The 9,860-nt window shown below is 45.0% G+C and overlaps 1 protein-coding gene across 4 annotated transcripts; it reads left to right on the top strand.

Moving 5' to 3' along the window:
* The first annotated feature begins 2,089 nt into the window (after positions 1–2,089).
* LOC123396609 lies at positions 2,090–9,214 on the top strand. 4 transcript variants are annotated; one of them, XM_045091500.1, is made up of 4 exons: positions 2,090–2,292; positions 6,443–6,650; positions 6,761–8,590; positions 8,664–9,214. In XM_045091500.1, exons 3-4 carry the CDS (start codon positions 8,264–8,266, stop codon positions 8,931–8,933), a joined length of 597 nt encoding a protein of 198 aa, XP_044947435.1. In that variant the 5' UTR covers positions 2,090–2,292; positions 6,443–6,650; positions 6,761–8,263; the 3' UTR covers positions 8,934–9,214. The 4 variants fall into 4 exon arrangements, with proteins under 4 accessions (XP_044947435.1, XP_044947434.1, XP_044947433.1 ...); XM_045091499.1 differs by having other exon boundaries at positions 6,324–6,650; XM_045091498.1 differs by having other exon boundaries at positions 6,234–6,650.
* Positions 9,215–9,860: the final 646 nt, after the last annotated feature.

The raw sequence follows: 9,860 nt of genomic DNA, 5'->3' as shown, positions 1-9,860 counted from the left end.
GACAACAACGAAGCTTCACCGAGGTGCCGTCGGTGCCGCGTTGGAGCTTCACCGCACTGTGAGGGGCTGCAATGAAGCATCACGGTGGGTTGTAATGGAGCTTCATCGGCGTATCACCGGGTCATTAGGCTGCAAGGAAACTCCACCGGTGCTACATTGAAGCTTCGCCGGTGCTGCAATGAAGCTTTGCCGGCGCCGTCAGAGCTCCATTATAGCTTCGTCTCACTCCTAGGGGTTGCTATGGAGCTCTTCTAACGCTCTATGTTGGGATGCACAACACCTGCAGCTACCGCAACAACAGCAGATCGGACGTTCATCAGTGCCAGATCGAACGCCAGGCTCGGCGGATGATTTCTTTAGAAAATCATCCATCTGATCCGTAGCAGCCGTCTAGATCTTAATATACGATCTTACGGACATAGCATCGACTGAGATTTAACGAAGTTTGTTAACTCAGACTTAGAGCATCTCCAACAGGCGCGCTTCGCGCCGCGCCTAAAAAACTAGTTTGCCGCGCGCTGGTCGCCTGGTTTGGCGCGTCGCGCAGCGCTGGCTCCAGCAGTAGCTTTAAAATGCAGCGCGCGTGCTCCGCTCCAGCAGCGCGCAAAAATGCAGCGCGCGCCGCTGTAGCAGCGCCCAAATATATGGCATTTGGACAAAAAAATAGTTTGAAACATTCATCAAAATGCAATGAACATGTGAAATTTAACACAAACAAGTAGATGAATAAAAGTCATGCCCACAAGTTCATCCAACCAAGTTCAAAATGCAAACCAAGTTCAAAATACAAGTTCATCCAACAAAGTTGAAGACATATAACACATCAATCATCTTCCTCGTCGTCTTCCTCTTCTTCCGAAGACGATTCTTCCGCCTTCGAAGATGAATCTTCCTCCCTAACCTCATCACGCACCGCATCACGTGTAGCTCCGACGGGACCGAAGTGATCTCTCGGAGCGGTCAATTCCACTCACGTTCTGAGCATCAAAGTGTTCTTTCATTCGCCCCCAATAAGCATCTCTACTTTGATCACCTCCAACGGATGGATCCCTCGACACTTGCAACCAAGTATTGCATAGTAATTTGTCATCGTTGGTGGTGTAATTGCCCGCTCTTCCTTTCGGCGCCTCGACAATGCCCTCACCCTCCTCGTCCACCTCAAACTCATGGTCGTCCAAATGGATGTCATTGGTTTGAGACCAATGCGAATTGTTGGACCCAACACCCATAGTTGACATGTATGCATCATCGTTGAGACTACAAAGTTTTGTGAACAATGCAGATATAAGCTATCTATATGATGATGCATTGAAAAAATAACAAGAAAATAAAAGTTGGAATTTTTTTCACCTTGGGGGCATTTCGTCGAATCCGTGGTGCGCGTCGGCCACCGGCTCAACGAGTGAGCTCGCCGGTGCTTCGGTAGACGCCGCGCCCGGCCGCCGCACTGCAACCTTCTTCTTCGGCTTCGAGCTGCCGGAGCCGTCCGTCGTCTTCTTCTTCGCGGATGTTTTTCCTTTCTTCCGCTCCGACGGTGTGGTGGCGGCACGGGACGGCGCCGGCGCGACGCCACCCGTCGGCGTGGTCATCCGCGGCGGCAAGAAGAGGCTGCGCGCGAGGCCGACGGTCGGCGGAGCTCCGGCGGCGGCGGCGGCGCCAGTGCCAACGCCCGCCGCGCTAGGGTTTTCGGCGAAGGCGGCGGAGGCGGCGGGGGGGTCGCGGCTGTGCGCGTCCATGGTGGCAGGGGCGCCGGCGCCGGCGCGCGGGGGAGCAAAGGAGGAAGAAAAGGGGAGAGTTCGCGCGCGCGCTCGAGTCTGCCGCGCGCGGAAGTGGACGCCCGAAATACAAAGCGCGGGATGGGGCTATGGCCAGCGCGCCCAAATCGTTTTAACGCGCGCGCGGTTTTAGCGCGCCCGCTGAAGCTGTCCGCCGCGTTGCGCGCGCGGTATATTTGTCTTTTTTACAGCGCGGCGCTAGTATAGCGCGGCTGTTGGAGATGCTCTTACCACGATTGAAAAAACTGACTTCGGGCCCTCACGTCCTATCCCACCCGCCTCCTCCGCCACGGCCGCAATGGACCCCGCCTCAGAACCCTTCCGCCAGTAGCATCTCCCTTTCCCCCGACTCCACTGCCGCCGTCGCCGCCGCCGCGTTGGTGCCGCCCCCACCACATCGCCGCGGCGCCGCGTGCCTCTCATCAAGGCTGCACTCGACCACCTCTGCCATGTCGCCACCAACCTTGATATCACGTTTATCGACTTCTCTGACAAACTTGCTCAGCATTGCATACAGGTAATCAGTACTCCTAATTAAGCACTCCCGAGTCAATGCAATTCAAAGTGACCCAGTTACAGAATACACTTCTGCATCCTTTTTCTTTTATCTAATATATACGTAGACCTGTCACTCGTGTTCTGTTTAATCTAGTAAATTGCTCCGACCACTGATTCGCAGAGACATTTGATACCATAACATACAGCTTCAGACTTCAACCCCCCTGTGTCGAACTGGTATTCACTAGTCTATTTCGCTAATATAGTTCCTTTCTTTTTTCTTCTTATTCTGGTTTTAGGCTTTTAGCTATTGATGGACTGTGCTGAAGGGAATGTAATCTAACCATTGCAACTTTGCAAGTGCTGCTGGCAAGGGTAATGAAATTGGAGGGCCCATATGATGCCATCCATTTATATGTATATTTGCTTGGCCTTTCTAAAGAGGGAGCCAAAGCTGCGATGTCTGTAAACTGCATGACAGTTGTTATCCGGAGAGGTCCCAGCATCATATTCAACCAGATGTTTAGGAGTATCATTTTTTTTCTTCTCGCAGCTTCCATGGTGAATTCATGATCAGTATTGTGCCATCTGATCAGACCACTGATTTCCAAGGCTCTGAGAAAGAAACATTTGTTCAAATTAGAATAAATAGACTATTACCAAGTCTACAACTGAATGAAACAAGGTATAGATTTGGTGACTGGATCTTAAAGCAGATCTGCAGCTTTTGGAGACAAATCCAGGACCTGCTTCCAAAAAATGCACTAGCAGGCATACACATAAGTAGTCTCACGAGAGTGTTAAATGAAAAAGCTTGTGGTTCTGTTATGCCTCTCTCGGCTGGTCAGACAAAGCACTCCACCGATGATAAAAAAATCTCAGCTGAATCTAAAGAAGGGTTGTACAAGTTAAGAGAGGTGAATCATGCTCATTTATCTTCTGGTCTTAAGTTAGCATGTTCTTCTCGTCCTCCCATCCCAGGAGTATGGATATTTCTCACACTAGTCCTGACTACTGAGGACAAGTATCCTATCAATACTACTGACATCCTAGATAATGCGAAGGCTTATACTAAATATGACACTAGCTCCACCTATTGTGAGAGGGTGGATCAGGTGTCACTGGAACATGAAATTCCTTCTGTTTCTGATCCTTGCCTCGAGGATAAGGGTGTAGACAAGCCTGATACACTCCAGTTGGTTCAGAGGCTTGCCGAGGTACTACAGAATCGTTGGGGGTGCTCTGTAGAGATGATGATACACCATTAAATCTCACATCTGTTGAGTAGTGATTTATGCAAGGGTGCAGCAACAAGCTAGTGAACACAAAACAGAACACGATATTGCACAGATTATGAGGGATAATGTGAGACCCGAACTCAAAGGTAATGATGCTTCTTTTGACCAAAAATGTTTTTCTTTATCTTGCCAAGATACTCCCTCCTTTCCGGTTTATAGGGCTCAAATCTGAAATCCCATCAACCAAGGTGAATTGCGAGAGGATGACACTAGTTTTAACTAGCCAATGAAATATTTCTCACATATTCAATTTCCGAGGCAATAAATGTAGCATCCTCTTTCTCATTGGACTTGCATGATGTATGTAGAAAACGATGCATGCATAGCCATTCGTTTCCTTTCTCTAAACTCTATGAATTAAATATAGCGTGGGACTCAAAGCACTTTAACTCAATTAGACTCAAAATGAGCCTAATATAATGGAAATCTGAAATTTTTGAGATGAGCCCTATAAACCGGAAAGGAGGGAGTACTACATAATCTTTGGGGTGCTCTGTAGGTTACATAGATGATGACACGCCATTAAATCCCACACTTATGTTGAGTAGTATTTACGCAAGGGCGTTGTACTGCAACAAGTTAGCAAACAAAAAACAGAGCACGTTATACATGAAAATGCTGCACAGATTACAATGTCAGCTCGAAATTATTCTTGCGCTGCTTGCAAGGTTGAGATATCTACAGCTAGATCAGGCGAGTTATGAATTTGCGACATGACTACATTTGCAGATTGCTAGTTTCTGCTATTCTTTTTTGTTTGTTTATGCTTTGTTCAGAACCCCTTGAGCTCGTTATAGTGAACACTTCGTTTTTTTTGTGACACAGACTATTTATAGTCCGTCAATTCCTTTCATGCTTGCGTTGCTGTCAAAGTATTACCCAGATGATACAATATGTTCCGTATTATCTTCTTTCTGGAAGAGAATGGCAATTGAAGGGATACATTACTCTCATTTATGCGTTTGAATTAAGATGATGATAAGTAATTTTATGAAAAAGGGGGACTCTTTTAAAATATGGAAATTTTGTTTTATTGTAAAGTATAACAACAGAAAATGATATTTCATGCCTACCTTCCAAAGTCTGATGTATTGTTGGTTTTGCAGAAAAGCAAAGAAAAAAACTCTGCATCGTCCAGCTTATCTTCCTTTTTTGTGCTTTTTTGAATCTTTGCCTTACAATAAGAAAGGGTGCAAAGTAAGAGGTCTCATCAAATCTTTCTATCGTATCTTTTGATTGAAGTGTGCTTAATAATGATAAACTATGTTTATGATGAATCCTGTATCAGGTGTTATTTCAGCATGATATACTAGTGTTGTCAACCTCATGAGATGAGAGCTGTCACATGATTTAGTGTATATTATATTGATAGAGATACTATTGCTAAATGGAGCTGTATGACATGATGCTCTACATGTGCAATGGTCTATTGTCGGCAAAGTTACTTTGGTGCAGTGGCGAATCTACAAAGAAATTTTATGGTGGGCTGGGCTGCCTGTGTCATGTACTTACAAGTGGCTAGGTTGGGCCTTTACACTAGTAGTAAAAAATAATTTTGCAAAGCCTGTTGAAGCCCCCCTGGTAGATTCGCCACTGCTTTGGTGTATGCATAAATAAAAGCCCTTTCCTTCAAAACGTTCCACATTATGTCTCAATTGGAGTAGGTTCTTCCTGTTTCAAACAGAAATAGATGTACCTGCATGTAAATCACTAGTGGTGTCCAGTACGCTAGTTTGCAGAATCTTGGGCTTTGTTGTCTTGCTTTCCTCCTAATAAGGATACCAGAGTAGTAAAAATTATGTTGGCAACCTCTAGGAAAGATGTGTAACGATAGGCTTTTGTGTTGTTATCTTAGAGTCAAATTATGATTTTTGTGAACTAAGAAAATTTGCTTAATTAGTCATGCAGATATATCGACCTTTTTCAAGTTTCTGTAATACATGGACAAAATATAGTGTCCAAATGGCTCAGATGCAAAGAATATAGCTTTGAGTACACGACGTCCCAAAATATACGATAGATATGCTTCCATGTTGCTCAAAGTATGACTGAATTTAAGATATTATAAGATCAACCAGCTTCGATCTTCTTAGATGACTTTTTGGAAATATATTAACTCAGATATGTAATGATCTCATATTTTTCTCTCCTTTCTGCTATGTATTTATAGTTGTAATTTTGTGGCTGAATAGCATGTTCTTTCAAAATCAAAGTACAAAAGGAAAAAATACGCATGAATTTAGAGTAGTAATTCCAGTGGAATTGATGTGGAAAAGGTTGCAGATACCATGACAGCAACAAAAGGCCTCACGCCCACAGATGCACCCAAGGAAGGTGTGGGGGCAGAACTGAAATCATTTCTCCATATCATGCACGCCACTAGATAGAGAAGTCTTATCAGTCTTCATCAATGTGGTCTCATTCTGGCAAATCTTATGACATTTGAAGTGACTTGATGAATGTACATATGAATAGTTATGTACCTTAGATGTCCCGTATGATTGAATTTAGACGTATTGCAAACTGTTTTACTATTAAATGCTAATTCTTGGTATAATTACATATCTGTCTAATCTGCTGTTCATTTCTGTAAATGCACACATCGACTAAACAATTATTGCATCTCCACTCATGCTGTAGTGGTGTGACTATTTTTTTGTAGGCGACCTACTTGATGAAAAGTAGAATTTGTGTGTGCACTGTGCATTATCGTAATCGTCCCACTCATTCTCGTTATCTTGTCCATTGACAGGCACTGCGTCACTGCCTCAGGGAAGGCTTGTTCTGCCTGTGATCCTCTTGATGTTTCTCTCATGCACTGAGAAGTCAATGATTGTGGTTGTGATCCTACTCTTCTTGAAATCTTTGTAGGTTGCAAAGAAATCATGGCTACTGTTGGGAGTACACAATTGTAGCATTTTGCTGCGTACAATGAAGGCAGATGAATCTACAAGCAATGCTATGGCCAGGTGCCCTTTGACTTTATCTTGTCGATTGGCTAAGCCCACTTGAAGGTTGGCAAGCCCGCGTTGTCAGGCTATGTCAACGTGATACGAAATTCCTGAGTGGGCTACGTACGGTAAGGATTCATTTTCGTTAGAACCTCTCTCTTTATTGGAGAAATGGAGTCGTGTGATTGGTTGAGTACATTCCAGTGACCTTACGAAACGAATTGCCAACTGAAAACAGGGTCCTGGGTCCATAGCAGCAAATATTGTGTCCAATGGATGCTTGAAACAACACAGATTCTTGTGGGGCTCTATCTAATAGGCTGCAATGTTCAAAGGTGGTATCATTCTTCCCAACCGAAATCTTGGGAGATGTCACTTTTGAAGGCAATCATATAGTAGTGGGGCGCCGGACTTTGGAGGGACAAAGTCACATCAGGTGCTGTCTTTGGGACTTGCATTTTTAGCTTCTAATCACCATTCCTGGTAACTCCCTGCACATCTTTGTTTCCCCCTTTTTTAAAATTGGCAAATTTTAACATGCTCCCTCTTAGCCCCTGTTTTTACATGTGAGGCAAGAAGGTAAGAGTTAATCAAACCATTAATTAATGAGATAAAGAACTCAGATTTATTTTATGCTCTTACCTCTCATGTGAAAAGAGGGGGTAAGTGGCAGCATGTTAAAACTGCTCTTTTAAATTTAAATATGATGATTAGTTTCATCTCTTTGCCTTTGTGTCCATGCTCCCCATTGTTGTAACCAAGAAATGATTAGCTTGGAGTCACCCAAAAATACGTACTTACCAATAATCTTGACCCCAGTTCATGGAACAAAGTGGTAGGACCTGTTGTTGCTCTGTAGTCAGTTGCAAGTTGAGCATAGTGCCTGTAGAGGTGCTGAGAAAAGGCACATCTCCTGGTGTACTGGGGCGTGGTTTTAAGGATTCCGTTGGAAAAGTGGGAGATTTCCCAACTTGCTCATGTCTCCTTGAATTGTCTTAACCCCCATTGCTATGCAGCTGTGATTGCCAGCTTTTACTATTATCATTACATATATAGGAGTATTTTCCATTTGCACTGTGCACACATAATCGATTGAGATTCTTCTCCTCCTGCACTACACGATCTTGTGCATGACATGGAGAAATCTCGTTTGCAGAGAAAGAAAGCCACTGCCCTGTTCATAACACGGAGAAATCATATATGCTTGCCAGCTTGCTTTTTCCGTTATAGTTTCTGGCAATGGAGGATGACACTCGTTTACAACGTTTGGTCATGCTGCACGCGTGACCGGTCTTGTCAGGGATGATGATAGAGGTTTAACAGTGCGTCTGCAAGTAGCTAGGAAGATGGCACCAGCTAGATACTCCCTCTGTAAAAACGTCTTATATTTTTGTGCAGAGGGAGTAGATTTGTGCTATGGCTTCTCTTTATGGTTGGAGTCATGTAGAATGGACTTTGGGCTGGCATTCTGCAGTTTCTCTGCCTACTGTTTGATTGAGCATGTGGCTCAGATGACTTGGTTAGTGCCATCCATCTGCATTGTAAGAATGCTTTTACCATGGACGGCCTTCCTGTCATCGGAAATCTCGAGTTGATGTCTCGAGTGATAGAATCCGATTTGAGGCGAGAGTTGACTTGCTTGTCCGGCCGTATAAATACATGGCCGCTGATCGCTTGACCCCCAAAATAACACACACGCCAATCATCACTCTCTCTTAAGCACACACGCGCGCACTACGCGATGTATCATCATCACTCCTCTTCTTCTTCTTTTTCTTCTTCCTGTACATGTCAGGGAAGCAATGGCTTCCTCCCCTCTCAACCGTCTGCGTCGAGCTACGGTGATGTGTTGCAAGCAGGGCAGCACTGCTATTACTACTCCCAGGAGCTTCAGCTGCAGCAGGGCCAGGCGCCGCCGTTCCGTCGTGTGCTGAGCACCGGAGACCTAGGGGCGCTGCCTCCAGTAGCAGCAGCAGCGGCTGGGAGGTACAGCACGGAGGAGCGGCGGGAACGCATCGAAAAGTATAGGAGCAAGCGCAACCAGCGCAACTTCCAAAAGAAAATCACAGTAGGTCTCCTCGCTCGCACTCTACTTGTTCGGCTTTGCATCTTCACGTATTTTGACCATGCATCTTCTTCAGTACGCTTGCCGGAAGACGCTCGCGGACAGCCGGCCGAGGGTGAAGGGCCGCTTCGCACGAAACGTCGACGACGAGGCAGTCGCAGATCAGCCGGAGTTCACAGCTGCGGAGGTGTCTTCGATGATGAGCGAAGCCAACGCCGTTGTGGGTGCCGCGGACGCCGCCAGCAGCAGCAGCAGCATGCCCGAGTGGTGGGCGGCAATGCAAGGCGCGCTGGCCATGGAGGACGATGAGCTTTACATCGACGTCTCCTCCATCAACCTCTACTAGCTATAAGCTTGCTAGAGGCGGACAGGATCACCTCCAACTGTGCTGGTGGCACTTGTTTTCTGTCCCATATGCTGTTCCATCAACTAAAACTACGACGCCATATTTCGTAATGTTTAGAGGCGGACCGGATAACTTTCTTCTTCTTCTTCTTCTAATTAGTTGGAGTGTCCCATGCATCCTCTGCAACTAAATGTAGTAGTACGTACTAATGTTTACCGAATGTTTTTTTTTCGTACTGTCTACTCTATCGGCAAAGAATATACGTCATCAGCTTATTTTTATTCCGTGTTCAAAAAGCTTCTTTTTATTCTGCGTATGAAATTTGTTTGAACTCTAAGTACATAAAGTTAGATCAAATCTATCTCAAAAAGCTTCTTTTTATTCTGTGGATATAATTTGTTTGAAGTCGAACTACATAAAGTTTGACCATATTCGAGGATTAATATTAATTCTTATTGTAACGTTTTAGCTTTGTGAAAGGCAGGAATGATCCTCGCAAACAAAGAGAGAGAGAGGAATGAGCGTTGGATTATGAAAATGTTACGTTTTGTTCTTGGAATATTAGTGATGTGCAACTTTGTTAGCTGGATACATGTGACTAGGTGAGAAAAATAGTAGTGTTTCTCCTGTTTTGCAGCGTTAAGACACACCATACCATGTGATTCCTCGCGATGCTTCAGTGCTAAAGGTGGTCAAGATGAAGGCAGGATGGATGTACCATGGCCACCTCGCTGTGCTCCTGAAGATGCCTACTTTTTTTTTTGCGGGTACCTGAAGATGCCTACTGCCCCGACGATCCCTTCAATTCAACACTCGTCCTGCCGTGCCACACAATGGTGGTGCAGCACCGACATCGACTTTACTTTTGTTATCCTATATTCTGTTTTATCGGCTTTGCTGTTTGGGCTACGAGACATCGACGGTGCC

Source organism: Hordeum vulgare, chromosome 5H (genome assembly GCF_904849725.1).
Source record: "Hordeum vulgare subsp. vulgare chromosome 5H, MorexV3_pseudomolecules_assembly, whole genome shotgun sequence".
Taxonomy (NCBI): domain Eukaryota; kingdom Viridiplantae; phylum Streptophyta; class Magnoliopsida; order Poales; family Poaceae; genus Hordeum; species Hordeum vulgare.
This window is presented reverse-complemented; position numbering and strand designations above follow the sequence as displayed.

What these genes read in the sequence shown, in the direction of transcription:
- LOC123396609 (XM_045091500.1), top strand. Translation starts at nt 8,264, where the DNA reads ATGTATCATCATCACTCCTCTTCTTCTTCTTTTTCTTCTTCCTGTACA. An exon ending in ACTTCCAAAAGAAAATCACA is followed by an intron (nt 8,591 to 8,663) that starts GTAGGTCTCCTC and finishes CATCTTCTTCAG; the next exon opens with TACGCTTGCCGGAAGACGCT.